General features: G+C 53.0%; 1 protein-coding gene across 19 annotated transcripts in view; it reads left to right on the top strand.

Annotated features, from left to right (window-relative positions):
* The window catches only part of LOC309623249 (BLOC-1-related complex subunit 8), a 33,374-nt gene extending 21,566 nt beyond the window's left edge, over positions 1-11,808 (top strand). For 4 of the 19 annotated variants that reach the window (XM_082379932.1, XM_082379934.1, XM_082379935.1 and 1 more), the window contains 10 exons: positions 1,461-1,560; positions 3,027-3,101; positions 7,353-7,435; positions 7,970-8,173; positions 9,180-9,314; positions 10,154-10,301; positions 10,467-10,600; positions 10,689-10,782; positions 10,939-11,050; positions 11,351-11,808. In XM_082379932.1, coding sequence (XP_082236058.1) covers positions 1,461-1,560; positions 3,027-3,101; positions 7,353-7,435; positions 7,970-8,173; positions 9,180-9,314; positions 10,154-10,301; positions 10,467-10,600; positions 10,689-10,782; positions 10,939-11,050; positions 11,351-11,576 — 1,311 coding nt within the window. In that variant the 3' untranslated portion in view covers positions 11,577-11,808. Of the gene's footprint in view, positions 1-1,460; positions 1,561-3,026; positions 3,134-7,352; positions 7,436-7,969; positions 8,174-9,179; positions 9,315-10,153; positions 10,302-10,466; positions 10,601-10,688; positions 10,783-10,938; positions 11,051-11,350 lie in introns of those variants that run through there. The other 15 variants (XM_082379948.1, XM_082379952.1, XM_082379950.1 and 12 more) reach the window with 7 other exon arrangements.
* Positions 11,809-18,884: the final 7,076 nt, after the last annotated feature.

The raw sequence follows: 18,884 nt of genomic DNA on the forward strand, positions 1-18,884 counted from the left end.
GCTCCCAGGGGAGGAGGCGGCCCAGGGCCCCGGCTCGGGGAGGGTGGGGGGGTCGCCAGCAGCTGGGGTGGGAGCCGCTGGAGCCCTCAAGAGAGGGGAGGGGGGGTCCCGACTTTCCAAGGGGCTCTTCCTGTCGCTTGTAATGAGGTACTTGGGGAGCAGGTGATGAAACCACCGCCTGGGTTGCGTGAGGCGGGGCCACCGGCCTGATTTGCTGCAAGGCCCAGGAGCAGCGCCCCCTCCCCGCTTCGCCGAGTCCCGCGGGCCCTCACCACCCCCAGGCCACCCACCTGCCTCTCACTTCTCCTTTCCTCCTCTCCTTTCCTCGCCGGCCTGGGTCCCCCACCAAGCTGAGGCCTCTGAGCTCAAGGGTCTGGCAGCGTGACTTTGCCACTTGTCCCTCCATTAAAGCCCCCCTGGGAGCCAAGAAGGGGAACTTGACTGTCCCTGATCTTTTCTCTCAAACCTCACTGCAAAGCCTTTGAGATCAGGATTCTGTGACCCATTTTGTGGGGGAGGAAGTAGGGGTCTGATGTCGCCCAGCGTGTCACAGTAAGTGTCACCGTGGTCTTGCAAGATGGCACGCTGACTCAGCATCCCCAGTTCCAAGGCCCTTCTTCCTTCTGGCTTCTGGGAGGCCAGAAGGCAAGGTTGATAGATTCCTCCACTGTCCCCTCCTTCCCAGCTGGTGGGAGAAGGATTCTCGCTCCCATTTACAGGTGAGAAAACTGAGTCCTTCCACAGGGAGAGGCCAGCAGTGAAGGGTTAGTGGGAGGGTGGGATTCCTTCCAGACCCCCATCTCCATCACCAGGGGGCTAAGAGACCTCTTAGAGGGAGATGACAGTCATGACCTGAAGGACTGCAGCAGTGTTTGTTGCTGGACTTAATGACCACAGGTATCACCTTAGTTTCTGATGCTCCAGGCACTCATGAAATCTTCCTTTGTACCCCCAGTTCCCCCCTCCAGAACAACGCTCAGGCCTGAGACCCCAGGCTCTCTCCCAACCCCAGGCATATGCCACCAGCACGTCCTGTCCCCTTGGTCACCAAACAATCCATCCTCTTCTGCCTACCTGCAGCCCCCGTCCCAGTTCAGGCCCCTCATCTCCCACCTAGACACCTGCCCCAGCCTCTCCAGGCCACCTCGCTCCTGCCCAGACAGATGCTGTTCTCATGGCAGCCATGACTAAGGACGAGGTTTGTTTTGGGGGTTTTTTTATTTTTGTTTTTTTGGCCGTGCCGCACAGCATGTGAGATCTTAGTTCCCAGACCAGGGATCGAACCCATGCCCCCTATAATGGAAGCGCGGAGTCTTAACCACTGGACGGCCAGGGAAGTCCCCAGGGACGAGGTTTTTAAAAAAATCTTTTGGTTGAGATAAATCACATGGAGAAAAATGCAAAAGTCAGTGGAGTAGGGCTAAAAAATTTGCACAAACTGAACACACCTATGTATCCAGGTCCTGGCCCGGGGAATCGAACACCCCAGCCCCCGGACTCCCGCTGTCCTGTCACAGTGCCTGCTCCAGGTGGCCACTGTGCTCATATCCATCACTGTAGGTGAGTTTTGCCTGTTCTGGAACTTCATATAAATGGAATCACATGATGTGTCCTCTCTATGGAGCCCAGTATTGCTGAACTGGCACATGGTCTGGGAGATTCACCTGTGTGGTTGCATGAAGGTGGAATGCATCCTTTTTCTGTGCTGTATAGTAGTCTTGCACAGAATCTACCAAAAATCATTTACCAGTTCTCCCATTGAGGGCATTTGAGTTGTTTCCAATTTGGGACTATGACAAATGAGGCTGCTGAGAACATTCTTGTCTGTGTCCTTTGGTAAAACATGGACACTTTTCTCTTAGGTGAATATTGAAGAGAAGCATCTCTGGGTCAAAGGGTAGATGCATGTTCAGCTTTAGTAGGTGCCAGACAGTTTTCCAGAGTGGCTCTACCTCTTTCTCTTTCCACCAGCAATGCATGGAAGTACAAGGGGATTATTTAAACTGTAAAATCATATCCTGACCCTCCCCTGCCTCCAAACTCTCTGTGGCTTCCTAATGCCCTCAGAGTAAAACCCACACTCGTCACTGTGGCCCACAAGGACCTATGTGATCCAAGCCACAGCTCTCCCCACCACCAGTCCCCTCCCCTCTCTCCCTTGCTCACACTGTCCAGCCATAGAGACTTCCTTGCTTTTTTCAAAATGCCAAACTCATGATCACTCTGAGCCTTTGCCCTTGCAGTTCCCCCTGCCAGGAACACCCTTGCACCAGATCTCCCCACAACTGACTCTTCCTTTGCTTGGCTGTGTCTTTCTTGGGCTTTGGGTCTCAGTTCAGATGTCACCTCTTCAGAGAGATCTTCCTTGAAATCCCTGGCTTCTAACATTGCCCCTGTCGTGGTCAATACTTCTCTCTTTTTAGACTTAGGTTCTGACCTACAAGAGCTTCATAAAATGACTTGGGCGGTTCCCATTGTTTTCAAAGGTCTGAGGTAGTTTAAAGAACATTTCACTTTCCTGTCCTTTAAGATTTGATAAAATAGCCATAAAACTGTCGGGGCCTATTGTCCTTTTAATGGTAGGTCTCAAGTCACTTTTCTAATCTTCTGTGGTCATTGGTTTACTTAAGCTTTCTACTTCTTTTGAGGTCAGTTTATCACAATGGTTGGCACTTGATAAATGCCAAGTGTGGGGGGGCAAAGAAAGGGGTGGGAGGTATTGGACTCTTGACTTCAAATGCCCACTCCCCTGCCCATCTGCTCAGGGCCCCATCCAGCCCTTCCACTGAGGCTCAATTACATGCTTCTTCCTTTGAGATGCCCTCTTGGATTTCTCCTGACTCTTCTTCCCTTTCCTGGGTCGATGAGTCCACCTGTGCCTCTCTGCTGGGCAGATGCCACAAGCTCTCTGCTTTCTAGCTGGACATTGGTGGGGGGGATATGCGCACAGAAGAGTGCTCCCCTAACCTCAGCCTCTCCTAACCTCAGCCTCTCCTAACCTCAGCCTCCCCCCTCGTGCTCTGCAGATTCAGCACGCACAGCCACCTCCCCCCAGCAGTTCCGGTCACGGTCACGCCAACATCTGGAGAAGGGGCCGCCAGGTCTGTCTGCTGCTTGGGGTGGGGATTTGCATGTGAGTACAAATATATATGCACACCCTGGGCCTTCCGCCTCCGCATTCCTTGGCTGGCCCTTCACACCTGGGCCTGAGGCAGGTCAACGCTGAGTGGCTGGATTTGCATGCCCGTGTATTTCTGGGTAGGGAGTCAGCTGGGGGAGTCTGAGAGGAAGTTGTTGAGGGAAGCTGGGGGGAGTTCAAATGTGTCCCTCTTGACCTGCTCCCTTCACCAAATCTTCCCAGTCACCCCTCTGACTTGTCCTGAGGGTCTTCCAGTCTCGGGGAGAGGGAGAGAGCTGGATATACAACCCCCTTAGCCCCACAGAGTCAGAACTGGAGGGGATGGATGGAGGCTGTGGGAGACCAGAGTGAGGGCAGGGAGGGCTTCATGGAGGAATGGATTTTTTGAGCTAGGTTTCTGAAATGTGAATAGGAGTTGGCCAGGTGCAGAAGGGGCAACAAGGGCTTTTCAGGCAGAGATATTTTGTTGAAGGTAGAGAACAGTGGGCAGGAGCTGATTGGGGCAGGCCTTTTTTACTTTTCTTAAAATTTATTTTATTTATTCGGCTGCGCCAGGTCTTAGTTGCAGCATGCGAGATCTTCGTTTCGGTGTGCAGGATCTAATTCCCTGACCAGGGATTGAACCCAGGCCCACTGCATTGGGAGCACAGAGTCTTTTTTTTTTTTTTTTTTTTAATATTTTTCTTTCTTTCTTTTTATTTATTTATTTATTTATTTTTGGCTGCGTGGGGTCTTCGTTGCTGCGCATGGGCTTTCTCTAGTTGCGGCAAGTGGGGGCTACTCTTCATTGCGGTGCGTGGCCTTCTCATTGCAGTGGCTTCTCTTGTTGCGGAGCACGGGCTCTAGGTATGTGGACTTCAGTAGTTGTGGCACTCGGGCTCAGTCTCTGTGGCTCACGGGCTCTAGAGCGCAGGTTCAGTAGTTGTGGTGCACAGGCTTAGTTGCTCCGCGGCACATGGGATCTTCCAGACCAGGGCTCAAACCCTTGTCCCCTGCATTGGCAGGCAGATTCTTAACCACTGGGGAGCGCGAAGTCTTAACCGCTGGACCACCAGGGAAGTCCCTGGGGCAGGGCCTTGAATGCCAGGCTGAGGACTGGAACTTCCTTCCTCCTGAGGGCAGTGAGGACCCATGAGGAGTGCACGAGCAGTGACGGGACATGATCAGCTGTGTGCTGGGTAGATCCCTCAAGGACCAGGGCAGGGGATGACTTTGGTTCCTGGGTGAGGATTGGGGGCTCCAAGGTCATCAAAGTTCAGAAGACTCAAACCCCTGTGTGAGCCCATCTGCACCTGTCAAGCCTGGCTCCAGAGATGGCAGAGGACCTAGTGGCTTCTAGAGGACCCAAAGAGCCCTAGAGTACAGTGACTTAAAGTGCAAGGTTCAGGCATAGCACAGAGAGGGCCTCACCCCCAGTCTCTGCCCAGATGGACACAGCCCTGGCCTCCCGGTAGTTTCCTGTCATCTCTACCCCTACCCCCAACAGTCCTGCTCCCCATGGCAGCCATGGCCAAGTTTTTAAAGTCCCGTGCCTTCTTGCTCAAAGCCCTCCCATGGCTGTACATTGCTCTTAGACCAAAACCCACAGGCCTCCCTGCAGCTCAGAGGACCCGGAGTGGCCCTGCCTCTGCAGCCTCTCCTGCTGGCCTCCTCACTCCAGCCTTATTGATGCATCTCCTCCCTCCTGAGGGCCTTTGCACCTGTCATTCCTTCTGCCTGGAACTTACTTCCTGTCTTGGCTCTTGGGTCTCAGTTCAGAGAGAACCCCCCGACCTTCTGACTCTTGGGGCTCCCCCGTTATGTGAACCCTGCCCTAGCCAGGATGTCCTTGTCTAAAATGGGGACAGATTGAGAAGGGGCCAGAGTTGATCTTCCAGGCCCAGAGACTCATGTCCAAGTCCCATGTTCCCATGGGACCCCAGGCGTGGGGGGCATTTCCTGAGTCATCTTGGCACCGAGACCTCCCGGCCAGTGCCCTCCTCCTGTCCCCAGGGACCTGTCAGGGCGGGGATAACGCATCCCAGCCGTGGGAACTAGCCTGATTCCAGCCGGGGATTAAAATTAGCCCCAGAGGTTAAATTTAGCAAGTCAAGCTGGAGCTGGGGGGCTGAGATGGGGGCTTTTGTTGGCCTGGGATTTGCATAGTTGTGACCACTCAGAGACCCAACCCAGAGAAGGTGGAGGGTGTGTCTGGGGTCACACAGCGGGCCGCATATGATGGACTGGGGCGTCTCATACTTCCAGCCCTGGGTCTGTGGGAAGATGAGGCACCCCGCCCAGACCCCTCGGGCTGGGGTGTGGGAAGCAGGTATGGCTACTCCCAGAGACAGACCTACATTTCCCTACGCTTCCCAAGAGCTCATTCCCAGGCCTTGTGCCAGGTACTCTGTATTTCATACCCACCCCATTCACAGAACAGCAAACTGAGGCCGAGGGAGAGGCCTCCCTTGCTAAAGACCGCTCTTCTGGCTGAGACCTGAGAGCAGGCCCACTTCACCCTGGGCAGGCCTGTGGCATGGCCTCAGCCAACTATGACATGGGAGGGCTGTGGGGGTGGAGTGTGGTCATAGAGTTGGCAGAGGGGGTCTCGGGGGCCATGGAGTGGCTGTCTGTACAGTGGGGTGGGTGCTGCAGAACAGGCAACATGATTCCTTGATTCCAAGGAGCCCTGCATGAGGGCTGCTGGGAAAGTCCTGAACCGTGTCTTGGGTACCTGCTGCCCTCACTGAGCTGCCCGTTCTCACCCTTGGGGCCCCCACCAGGGAGATCCAAGATCCCCATGAGGAAGGTCCAGGGTTTCTCTCCAGTTTGCCTGGGCCCACCCCATTCCCCAGTCTGAGGGTTCCAAGCTTAAGTCTTTTCAGGGCATTCCCCCCTCCTCCCGCTGGAAAGTGGGGCAGGGATAGGGTTTCTCTTATGCTTCCCCCCAACTTTTTATTTTATTTTTATTTTTATTTTTTGGCCACGCCACGCAGCATGTGGGATCTTAGTTCCCCGACCAGGGATCGAACCCGCGCCCCCTGCACTGGAAGGGTGGAGTCTGAACCACTGGACCACCAGGGAAGTCCCCACACACACAATTTTTAAAATAGAAATCTATAATCACTGAGGGAGAAATGTTAGAAAATTCAAAAGAGCAAAAAGGAAAAAAAAAAGACAAAAAGCCCACACATTGTATGATTCAATTTATAAGAAGTGTCCAGAACAGGCAAATCCATAGAGAGAGAACGTAGATTAGTGGTTGGCAGGGGCTGAGGGGAGGGGAATGGGGAGTGGCTGCTAATGGGGCTGGGGTCTTTTTTTGGGAGGATGAAAATTTTCTGGAACTAGATAGATGTGATGGTTGTACAACGTCGTAAATGCTCTAAATGCCACTGAATTGCACACGTTAAAATGGCGAGTTTTATGTTATATGAATTGCATCTCAATTTTTAAAAACGGGAAAAAACTCACCCATAAATTTCCACCCAGCGTTGACTCCCAGCTTGAGCATTTCCTTCTAGTCTTTTTTCCACTCTCAATACAGTTTTTAAATATACGTTTTATATATTTTTAATATATGTTTTCTGGTAACCGCAGCCCTCAACCTTGCTCATCGAAGGGCTATTGTGGGATTGAATGAGTTCAAAAGTGTCTGCTGTGTAGACCAGGCTTACTTTCAGAGGCTCAGGATCACTGAGCACCGCTGGGTATCAACATCGGATGGCCCTCCAACCTGGCCTGTTGAGGACTTTTAAGCTGTCGCCAGTATTCATAACAGCAGTGCATACACAGCACCTGCTGTCTGCAAGGCAGATCTGAATGCCCTGTGTGGGTTAGCTCATTTTATGCTCCAGCAGCACTGGGCAATGCACCACACTGTTATCCCCGCTGCACAGACAGGGGGTCAGGCTCCCCCGAGGTCCCACAGTTACCAGCTTGTTTTGCTTTAGAACCTCAGGTGGGGGCACCCATACCTCTCAATCTTTCCCCCTTGGTCAGCCTTCTCCTTATAAAACATTGGTCTGAAGGTGTTCAACGAGCATTTGCTGCATCCTGGACTGGTCGAGGGTGTGGGCTGTGGGGATGACCCAGCCTGCCTTGATCTCCCCCATCATCTCCCTTTCAGCACCTGGCAGGGGCAGGAGGAAGATAGGGGGTAGACTGGGGTGCCTGTCCCCACTTTCCACCCACCTACTCTGTTCTCTTCTCCTCCCCCAACCCCGACCCCCAGACCAAGGACACTCCACCCAGCCTGGGACAATGGGGAGGAAGAAAATTCAGATCTCACGCATTCTGGACCAAAGGAATCGGCAGGTGAGTTCAGTGGGTGGGACAGTGGTTCGGGGAAACGCATTCCTGGCAGGGGACACAGCCTGGGCAAAGGCCTGGCCATCTGGGAGAACTGCAAGGGAATAAGGAGACTTGATGCAATGTCAGGAGTTTGAGATGTAGCATTTACTCATTCTCATGATGATTAATTCACTGATTCTTCTTGATGACTGGAGCCCCAGTCACAGGGGAGACGGAACTCAATACAAATACACCCAACTCAAAGCACTGGACCAGAGAGAGGCACAGAACTGGGGAAGCTCAGAGAGGGAGTGTGGGCTCTCCCTGGAGGCCAAGGTAAACTTACCAAAGGAGAGGACATTTGGGCTGGGTTTTGAAGCACTGATAGGAGTTTGCCATGTTAAGAAGTGAGAAGGAGTAGTACAGCCAGAAAGAACAGCACATGCAAAGGCATGGAATCACGAGGCATGTTCAGGGAACAATTAGGCCCCTCCACCTCCCCTCTCACCATCCCAAATCTTTGTCTTCTCCTGCCCCGCCTGTGGGTCCTGGGTCCAGGTGACATTTACCAAGCGGAAGTTTGGGCTGATGAAGAAGGCCTATGAACTAAGTGTACTCTGCGACTGTGAGATCGCCCTCATCATCTTCAATAGCGCCAACCGCCTCTTCCAGTACGCCAGCACGGACATGGACCGTGTGCTACTGAAGTACACAGAGTACAGTGAGCCCCATGAGAGCCGCACCAACACCGACATCCTCGAGGTACCCCTGGGACCCACCTCCCCGGCCTCATGAAGCCCAGCACACTCTGCTCACTCAGAGCCTAGGGACTCTTGGTTTGCACAAAAGATGAGCGTTGCAATTTGGCTTTGCTGCTAGTCAAAGCAGGTTTGGAGTAACAGAGTGTCCCTTTTAGGGGCAACTTCCTGGATAGTGGAAATAAAAAACATCGAGGGCCCCACTATGTGCCCCTCACACACATCATCTCATTTGCTCCTGTTACCCATTTGGTGAGTACAGACACAGAGAAGAAAAGGTACCACAAAGCAAACAGACCTCACTGAGGTCCAGGGATGTTTTTGCTTGAGCCGCTGTATCCTCAGGAGAAAGAGGAAGGAGCAGCCCCTGCACTAGCTGGGCAGCCCTCATACCCACGACCCAGGATGGGCAAGATCACTGTACCTTTGGATGTGGGCATCTTTACCCAGGGCGGGAAGCTAAAGCCACTGGGCTGGAGAGAGCAGCGGGCTAGGACTGCACACGGGAAGCCCCAATGTGGCAGAGGGTGGGGAGAAGCTGGCACAGGAGAGGCAGGGGTCCAGGAGTGTGCTGGTCACTGCTCCCAGGTGGGTGGCAGCTTAGGAGAACCTATAAAGTTGTCCTCAGGTGCTCAGTCAGCTGACATTTATTAAGCACCTACTGCACGCCAGGCTCCGAGGCTGCACGTGGGTGCAGAATGTAGGAACCGAATCACGCTCAGGAGCAGTGTTAGGATAATGCCAGCAGGCCTGGGTGGGTCTCGGCCTCTGCTGTGTGACCCAGGCCTCTCTGGTCCCAGGGCAGGACAGTCCCTCTCTCACAAACAGTTGGAACTTACTAGGTGATAACTCACTGGGGTTTTTGGTTAATGGGATTTGGCTGGAGCAGGCTGTGCCTGCACCCTGCCTGCCCACAGAGCTGGATGGGATAGGTCCTCCCCTCTCCCGTAGAACCAGGTTTCTTGGCCAGGATTGGGGGAGTGTCACCCTGTTGTCTCCCCCTTCCACAGACACTGAAGCGGAGGGGCGTGGGCCTTGATGGACAAGAGCTGGAGCCAGAGGAGGGGATTGAAGGGCCAGGAGAGAAGCTGCGGAGGCTGGCAGGTGATGGGGGTGACCCAGCCTTGCCCCGACCCCGGCTCTATGTAAGTGACTCCCTGCCCCGCCATGAATGGGGCCCTCGCCCCACTTCTGAGGTCCAAATGGCTGAGGCTGAGATTGAGAGAGAGACTTAAGACCAGGAATCCTGGAATTTGGGGGCAGGTTTCTGCCTGGGTGGGCAGGGAAGGCTTCCTGGAGGAGTGGGCATTGTAGCAGGGGCTTTGAAGGATGGAAAAGAGTTCAACAGGCAGACAGTTCCTTTTTTTTTTTTTAATTTTAATTTTAATTTTTGGCTGCGTTGGGTCTTCGTTGCTGCGCGTGGGCTTTCTTTAGATGTGAGCGGCGGCTACTCTTTGTTGTGGTGCGTGGGCTTCTCATTGCAGTGGCTTCTCTTGAGGCGGAGCTCAGGCTCTAGGCACGCGGGCTTCAGTAGTTGCAGCATGCAGGCTCAGTAGTTGCGGCATGCGGGCCCTAGAGCGCACAGGCTTCAGTAGTTGTGGCACGCGGGCTTAGTTGCTCGGTGGCATGTGGGATCTTCCCGGACCAGGGCTTGAACCCGTGTCCCCTGCATTGGTAGGCAGATTCTTAACCACTGCGCCACCAGGGAAGTCCCAGTTCCTTCCTTCTTTATTTCTCTGATTCATCAAACACCCTGGGAAGCCCCCTCAGGGCCAACCCTATGCTGATTAAGAAGCCTCAGCTCTGGGCCTAGCTGTCAAGTAGCTACAGAGGCAGACACAGACTCCCCCAGCCATGTGGCGTTAGGCCAGAGGGAGGAGTATTGAGGACTTGCAGAAGGTTGAGGCTGGCGACTGAACTCATTGGGATTTTCTGTCTTGGACTTGATGCCCTCATTTCCACATCCTGTCCTCTCTGCCCTCAGCCAGCAGCTCCCACTATGCCCAGCCCTGACATGGCATATGGGGCCCTGCCCCCACCAGGCTGCGACCCCAGTGGGCTTGGGGAGGCCCTGCCTGCCCAGAGCCGCCCATCCCCCTTCCGTCCAGGAGTCCCCAAAGCTGGCCCCCCAGGTGAGCATGGGGCGTAGGCCCTCGGGGAGGAGAGGTGGCGGTCCCAGGGAGGCTGTGCAAGGCGGGAGTATGGGCTCTGGCCCTGCTTGGCTGTGGGCATCACTCCATTAGATGACATGGCGACCTGGTGACCTTCCCTCTCTCTGGGGGTCTCCTGCTCCCCAGGCCTGGCGCACCCTCTCTTCTCAGCAAGCCACCTCGGCAGCAAGACACCACCGCCCCTGTACCTGACAGTGGATGGGAGGAGGCCAGACCTGCCTGGTGGCCTCGCTGGGGCCCGAGGGGGACTGAGCACCTCAGTGAGTGAGGGGAAGGTGTGGAAGGGCTGTGGGAGCAGGGTGGCCTGGGTGTGGGCCTCAGTTTCCCCTTTCCCCTGTCTCTCCACAGAGAGGCCTCTATGGTAGCCTGCAGAGTCCGTGCTCCACTGCCACCCCGGGACCCCCACTAGGGAGCTTCCCCTTCCTCCCTGCAGGTCCCCCAGGTATGCACCCGCTGTGGGAGGCGTCCACACACCTGCCTGCTGGGGGTCCACACTCCCCCGCCCTCCAGAACTGAAAACTGGCGGGTGGGGTGGGTCAGGCTTGGGCAAGGGGCTCCCTGAGGTCAGGGCCTCAGTTTACTCTTCCTGCCCCCCCAGAATATGGCCTGGGAGACCCCCCTCCGCCCCCAGGCTTGCTGCAGCCCCCCACCCTGGCCCCCTGGCAGCCCTCCAGGGGTGATGGGTCCCCGGCCACCCCCGCCCAGCCCAGGTAAGTGCCCCGACTGCCTCCTTGCCCGCTCCCCTCCCACCCCATTCGGGTTCACGGGTGGGGCTCCTCCAAGTCTTCCAAGCCCCAGCCACTGCTGACCCCTGGTGGCCACTCCCGGTTCTGCACTTAGCCCCTCCCGACTGGTCCTGGTGAGGATGGGAGGCTATTTTGGAGGCCCCAAGAGGGATCGCCACCCCCTCCTTTCCCAAGGTCCTCCTGCCCAATCTTTGCCCAAGCCATGCCACTTCCATGGCTTCCCTCGCTGAGCTCACGGCCCCGCTCCTCTCTCTCTCCCTGCAGTGGGGGCCGCAGCCTGGGCGAGGAAGGCCCCCCAGCCCGCGGCGCCTCCTCGCCCACCCCACCAGTCAGCATCAAGTCCGAGCGCCTCTCGCCGGCCCCTGGAGGCCCCGGCGACTTTCCAAAGGCCTTCCCCTACCCCTTGCTCCTGGCCCGGCCCCTGGCAGACCCCCTACGGCCTGGGCCCCCGCTGCGCCGGCTGCCCACTACCGATGGCTGGCCCCGGTAGTAGGCCCGGGGGTGGCACCGATTCTGCCCCTCACACCAGGCGGGGTGAGGGCACATGGGGTCCCAACCTCCCTCCCTGCGTCCTTGGAGAAGACCCAGCAGTTACGACCCTCTCCGCGGCAGGGGCCTGGAGGGGGGAAAGCCTGGTTCGGGTCCAAGGTTGGGGTTCCCCTTTCCCCCTTCCAGTGTGTGTGTATCCATCAATAAAACACATGGGGCATCCGTGAACGAAACCGCCGCTGCTCAGAGCCACACCCCCGCCCGGGTCCTCCCATCTCTTCCCCAGCGGCCTCAATCTTGCCTTGTCGTGTCTTGGGTACCCACTCCAGAACCTGACCCTGAGAGGAGGACTCCAGTGCTGCTTGGGAAGGGGGGTGGGGGAGAAGCGGGGTCGGGGTTGGGGGGGACGGGGACGTAAGGGGAGGAGCCCTGGAGGGGGCGCCAACGAGCAGGTGACGCCGTGGGCAGCCAGTGCTCAGCCCGCTGGGGGCCCTAGGGCACCGCATAGAGTGGGCACCTAGAGTGGTTCCACCCCAGTGATGATGGGCTGGACTGTTTACGCTCCAGCTCCTGAGGGTGTTGGGTCGAGGGCTCAGGCTGGGTTGCAATCGCTTGCAGCAAGGAGCAGTGGGGAACCGTGAATGTTGGGCTATGGGAGCGCTGGAGCGGCCGCTACACTGTTCATCTTTTAAATGGGCATATCCCTTGATGTCTTGACCCAACGATTCCCACCGGAGGGAGGAGGGAGCCAGGCGTTTATCCACCCACTTTGGGGTGGTGCAAACTCCCTCCACTTCGGCCTGTCCTGTGTGAGGGCAGACTTGGGGGTCCAGGAGGGAGCCAGAGGGAGCTCCATTTGTTCCTCCCCTCCAACCACCCCCCAGGTGGTCTCAGTGAGATCTTTATAACACTCAGATCTGTCCCCTGACCTTCCTGAGCTCCTCAGCTGCCCTCACCCACTCTGTCTCCTGCCCTGAGGCCCTTAGGAATACTTGCTGTTCCAAGCTAGGGCCATGCTGGTTCTTCCTCCTGGGCCACCTCCTGCAACCCCCAACTGGCCTCCTTTTTAGACTGCTTCCTACCCTCCAAGGCCTAGCTCCCTGACACCTCCTGCAGGAAGCCCTCTCACTGCCGCAAGCTGAGAAATGGCTCTGACAATTCTCAAAGGGTCTGCTTAGTGGAGATCACCGATCTGGACAAGAATGTGAAAAACACATGGTGTTGGTATCAGTGTTTATAAGATTTGTATGCCCCTACCCCACCATCATTCTACGAAGATCCAAAGCTGATTGGTCCAGCTTGGCTGTGGGCGAGTCAGCTTGACCAATAATTTCAAGACCCTTGTCCCCTGTCATCCCAGCCCTCCACAGAGGACTTTTTCAGTAAAATTCGATGCCTTGCACTCCACCATTAGCGCACACAGACCTGGATGTGGATACAGAGGCAGAAATGTGTGCAGCCTTCGAAATAAGTCACCTCCCTTTCTCCTATAGTCCCCCTTCCCAGCCAAGACTTTCAGTGGACTCCTTTGACAGGTAGGGAGAGAGGGAAAAATGTGTAAAGTGACAGACCTTTTTTTGTGACATGAGCGCACTTGCTTAAGCAGCCATATGTATAGCACCATTCATATGCCAGATCCAGCCTGGGCTTTGTCCTCTGATCTTCCTGGTCCTTGACATCTTCATCCCCAGTGAAGTTGGGGCTTTGGAGCCCTAGTTTCCGGGGGAGAAACATGGCACGATCAAGGTTTGTGAAAGCCTCCCTCCCTGGGGCTTCTGTGGCCTGAGGTGGAGGTGGGGTCCAGGAACAAAAGAGGCAGGAGGCCGAGGGACAGTGGAGGGGCACTCCAGGGTGTGTTTGGAGGTAGAGCTACCAGGACCTGCAGATGGCTCGGATGTGGGGTAAAGGGTTTCATGGGCAACTCGCAGCCCCCTCTTACAACACAGGGAAACTTGCAGAGAATGCAGAGTGTGTGGGGTGAACTCAAGGCCTCTGTGGAGTGTTTAAGTTAGGCTGGAGAGCTCTCTCACCCAACTCAGATTCAGATTCTAAATCCTCCCCACCTGCTCCCTTCTGTCCCTTCCCACCCTCAGAGGAGGGGTGAGGCATTGTCTCCACCCCAGCCTATGACAGTAGCCTCTGGGGATCCGGCTGAGCACACAGCCCCTGCCACCCCAGCAGCACCATTGCCACATGCACCATGGTCACCACGCAGGTGCAAATTTCTCCAACTGGGTCACCCTTCTGGGGATCCCCTTCCTCAGGTCGCAAGGACCCTGGCCATGCACACGGGGTGGATGAACCGCCAACCTGGTGGCCCCCCGCAGTGTCGCAGTCACAGCTCCCCATACAACCAGACACAGGACCAGGGACTTGGGAGGAGGAGAGAGACCAAGGCGGCAGGTCCTCTGGGGGAAACTGAGACATGTCCAGAAAGGGCTCCTTTTTCAGCCTCTGGATCTTACCCACATTGTGGATAAGAAGGTGGGCCAGTCTCTGAAGTCAGTGCCCACAGGGTAAGTGCCGAGTGTGGAGTTCATAAAAATGTGGTCTGCTTTCAAACGCTGGGGAGCCCCAGGGCCTTTTGGTGTGGCTCTTTGTCGTCATCCCTGGGAGGCTGCACTTTCACCATCTGCCGTTAGGTGGCGCCCAGTAGTGCCCTTTGGATTCTGAATTCCCCACACAAAATTTTAAAATAAAGTGGAAATAATAATAAGTAAATAAAATCTATCTTGGCTTCCAGGGAGTTTGCCCCATGTTTTTAGTCTATGAGCCTGGGGAACCAAAAAGGGCTGTGTCACATGTCATGTGTGTGTGACTATACATGTACAGCTTGAGGTGCCCTGGGCCATAAGGGGACAGTGGGCATGCTACCAGGTTCTGGAAAGGCCTCTGGGTCCAGACCCTAGCTCTGCCCCTGCTGGCTGTGTGGAGGAGGAAGCAAGTAGGGTTGTGTGGAAGTGTCCTACTGCCAGTCTTTCTAAGGACACCATGGTGATGTTGGCCAGGGCCAATGTCACTATCAGACGGGTTCCAAGTCTCCCAGGGGCTCGGTCACTGGTTGGAAGCACCATGGGAATTACGGCCTGGGTACGAACATGATGATGGAAGTCAGAGATCTGAGAGATGCATTTTTTTTTTTAATGTAAGATCATTACAAAGATATCTTATTACTCTTTTTTTTTAAATTTATTATTATTTATTTATTTATGGCTGTGTTGGGTCTTCGTTTCTGTGCGAGGGCTTTCTCTAGTTGTGGCAAGCGGGGGCCACTCTTCATCGCGGTGCGCGGGCCTCTCACTATCGCGGCCTCTCTTGTTGTGGAGCACAGGCTCCAGATGCGCAGGCTCAGTAATTGTGGCTCACGGGCCCAGTTGCTCCGCGGCATGTGGGATCCTCCCAGACCAGGGCTCGAACCCGTGTCCCCTGCACTGGCAGGCAGACTCTCAACCACTGCGCCACCAGGGAAGCCCGAGAGATGCATTTTTGAGAGCACCATGGAGATGCATTTTAGAGAGCACCATAGAATGAAACAGTGTGGAATGAGAGTGTGGACCTCAGTGTAGACAGAGATTGTGGGACATTAACATAAACAAACATAGGGAGTGTCCAGTGAGGATCAGGGAAAATGGAATACTCAGTGTAGGACAGAATGTGGATTCATCCAGTGGAGAATAGACAAGGAGGAATGTCCAATGGAGAACAGACAACATAGCACATGAAATGTAGAATAGGAAGTGAAGAACAGTCAATGTAGAACTGAGATGCTGAGCAAACAACGAAGGATGGAGTACATGGGCCAAGAGAAGACTTTGGCATTTGTTCTGTGTGAGGTGGGAGCCATGGATGACTGTGAGCGGAGGAGGGACACGGTCTGGCTTAAGTGTTAACAGGTGTCCTCAAGCTGCTCAGGGGAAAACAGACTGTGGGGGGTGGGTAGGGAGTGGGGAATGGAAGCCGCAGGAGACCAGGGAGGAGGGGACTGCAGGTGGGAGATGATGGAGGCTGGATTGGGTGGAGGCTGTGAAGGGAAGGAGGCTGGTTGGGACAATGGTTACACTTGGAAGGTGAAGCCATCAGGAGTGGCTAACAGGTCAGGTATGGAGCAAGAGAGAGAATTCAAGGCCAACTTCAGAGTTTGGTGATAAGCACCTGGACGACGGAGCTGCCCCTTCTGCAATGGGGAGGCTGCAGAGGGAAGATGCAGAGCTCCTGGGGCCAGGATGTGTGTGAGCTGCCTGTGGCTCACCACATGGGGGTGCTGTGATGCCTGGACTCGTAAACCTTGTGCCCATGGGAGAAGTCAGGGTGTGAATTAGATTCGGGCCTCAGAGTCTCAGTATCTTTATCAGTTTAATGGGGACAATTGTCCCAGCACCCTGAACTGCTGGAGAAAGCACTCGAGTCAGCCCCCCAGCCCGATGAGCAATGGGCCTGCAGCAAATGTCCCCCTTTTTTTCTTGGTCCACCTTCTCTGACACCCTCCCCAGCTTTCCTGGATCCCACCTGAATGCTGTAGCCCTGAGGCGTGTCTCATGACCCCATGTAGGTCCTGGGAAATCCCAGTGACCCTCACTGCCACTGTCACCCACGCTCTCTCAAGCCAATGCTCTGAGTCCAGACGACCAAAGTCACAAATAGTTAATCCCCTGCAAACAGACATCCACATGGACTCATATACAAAGACAAAAACACCCACAGAGACAAGGCAATCAACTATACATGATCCAGCCAAAACAATCTTGAGGGAAAAAAATGGAGCTGGAGGAATCAGACTCCCTGACTTCAGACTATACTACAAAGCTACAGTAATAAAGACAATATGGTACTGGCACAAAAACAGAAATATAGGTCAATGGAACAGGATAGAAAGCCCAGAGACAAACCCACGCACCTGTGGTCAACTAATCTATGACAAAGGAGGCAAGGATATACAGTGGAGAAAAGACAGTCCCTTCAATAAGTGGTGCTGGGAAAATTGGACAGCTACATGTAAAAGAATGAAATTAGAATACTCCCTAACACCATACACAAAAATAAACTCAAAATGGATTAAAGACCTAAATGTAAGACCAGAGACTATAAAACTCTTAGAGGAAAACATAGGAAGAACACTCTTTGACATAAATCACAGCAAGATCTTTTTTGACCCACCTCCTAGAGTAAAGGAAATAAAAACAAAAATAAATGGGACCTAATGAAACTTAAAAACTTTTGCACAGCAAAGGAAACTATAAACAAGACGAAAAGACAACCCTCAGAATGGGAGAAAATATTTGCAAATGAATCAATGGACAAAGGATTAATCTCCAAAATATATAAACAGTTCATGCAGCTCAATATTAAAAAAACAAACAACCCAATCAAAAAATGGGCAGAAGACCTAAATAGACATCTCTCCAAAGAAGACATACAGATGGCCAAGAGGCACATGAAAAGCTGCTCAGTATCACAGATTATTAGAGAAATGAAAATCAAAACTACAGTGAGGTATCACCTCACACTGGTTAGAATGGGCATCATCAGAAAATCTACAAACAACAAATGCTGGAGAGGGTGTGGAGAAAAGGGAACCCTCTTGCACTGCTGGTGGGAGTGTAAATTGATACAGCCACTATGGAGAACAGCATGGAGGTTCCTTAAAAAACTAAAAATAGAATTACCATATGACCAAGCAATCCCACTACTGGGCATATACCCAGAGAAAACCATAACTCAAAAAGACACATGCACCCCAATGTTCATTGCAGCACTATTTCCAATAGCTAGGTCATGGAAGCAACCTAAATGCCCATCAACAGATGAATGGATAAAGAAGATGTGGTACATATATACAATGGAATATTACTCAGCCATAAAAAGGAAAGAAATTGGGTCACTTGTAGAGATGTGGATGGACCTAGAACTGTCATACAGAGTGAAGTAAGTCAGAAAGAGAAAAACAAATATCGTATATTAATGCATGTATGTGGAACCTAGAAAAATGATACAGATGAGCCGGTTTGCAGGACAGAAGTTGAGACACAGATGTAGAGAACAGACGTATGGACACCAAGGGGGGAAAGCGGGGGGTGGGATGGTGGTGGTGGTGGGATGAATTGGGATATTGGGATTGACATATATACACTAATATGTATAAGATAGATAACTAATAAGAACCTGCTGTATAAAAAATAATAATAAAATAACATTTTTTAAAAAGTGGAAAATTACCATTAAGCAAACACACAGGAATAATTGTTGCAATCAAGAATCATCGGGCTTCCCTGGTGGCGCAGTGGTTGAGAATCTGCCTGCCAAGGCAGGGGACACGGGTTTGAGCCCTGGTCTGGGAAGATCCCACATGCCGCGGAGCAACTAGGTCCGTGAGCCACAACTACTGAGCCTGCGCGTCTGGAGCCTGTGCTCCGCAACAAGAGAGGCCGCGATAGTGAGAGGCCTGCGCACCACGATGAAGAGTGCTCCCCGCTTGCTGCAACTGGAGAAGGCCCTCGCACAGAAACGAAGACCCAACACAGCCAAAAATAAAAATAAATAAATAAAATAAAGAATTATTAAAAAAAAAAAAAAGAGTAAAATATTAAAAAAAAAAAAAAAAGAATCATCAATGGGCTTCCCTGGTGGTGCAGTGGTTAAGAATCTGCCTACCATTGCAGAGGACTCGGGTTCGAGCCCTGGTCCGGGAAGATTCCACATGCCGCGAAGCAACTAAGCCTGTGCGCCACAACTACTGAGCCTGTGCTCTGGAGCCCGCAAGCCACAACTAGAGAAAACCCGCACGCAACAACGAAGACCCAACACAGCCAAAAATAAATAAATAAATAAATTTAAAAAAATCATCAATAGATGCTAAAATTAGAGGTTTAAGGTATAATGAGAAACAAGATATTTGGTCAAGAAGCACCTGTCCACAAGGTAACTATTCATTACAAAGGGAAAACTAGTAAATTTACCATGGGGATGTCTGTCAGATAAATGATCAAAGATGACAGCAGTAATGAGACATAGTCCCCAAAATATAATTTATTCACTGTGAAGTCCCCTGCTTTCATTTTCCTTGTTATACTTGAAAGTTGCTAAGACAGTAGTATTAAATGTTCTCACCACACACAAAAAAAAGATAATTAGGTGATGGAGGTGTTAACCAATCCTATGGTGGTAATCATTTTGTAATATGTGTGTATCACAACATCACGTTTAAACTTACACAATGCTATATGCCAACTGTATCTCAATAACGCTGGAAAAAATTATACACAATCTAGGCTTTTGTTTAAATAAACTGTTTAATTTAGAACAATTTTAGATT

This window comes from Balaenoptera borealis (assembly GCF_965194805.1).
Source record: "Balaenoptera borealis genome assembly, chromosome: 2".
Classification (NCBI taxonomy): Eukaryota; Metazoa; Chordata; class Mammalia; order Artiodactyla; family Balaenopteridae; genus Balaenoptera; species Balaenoptera borealis.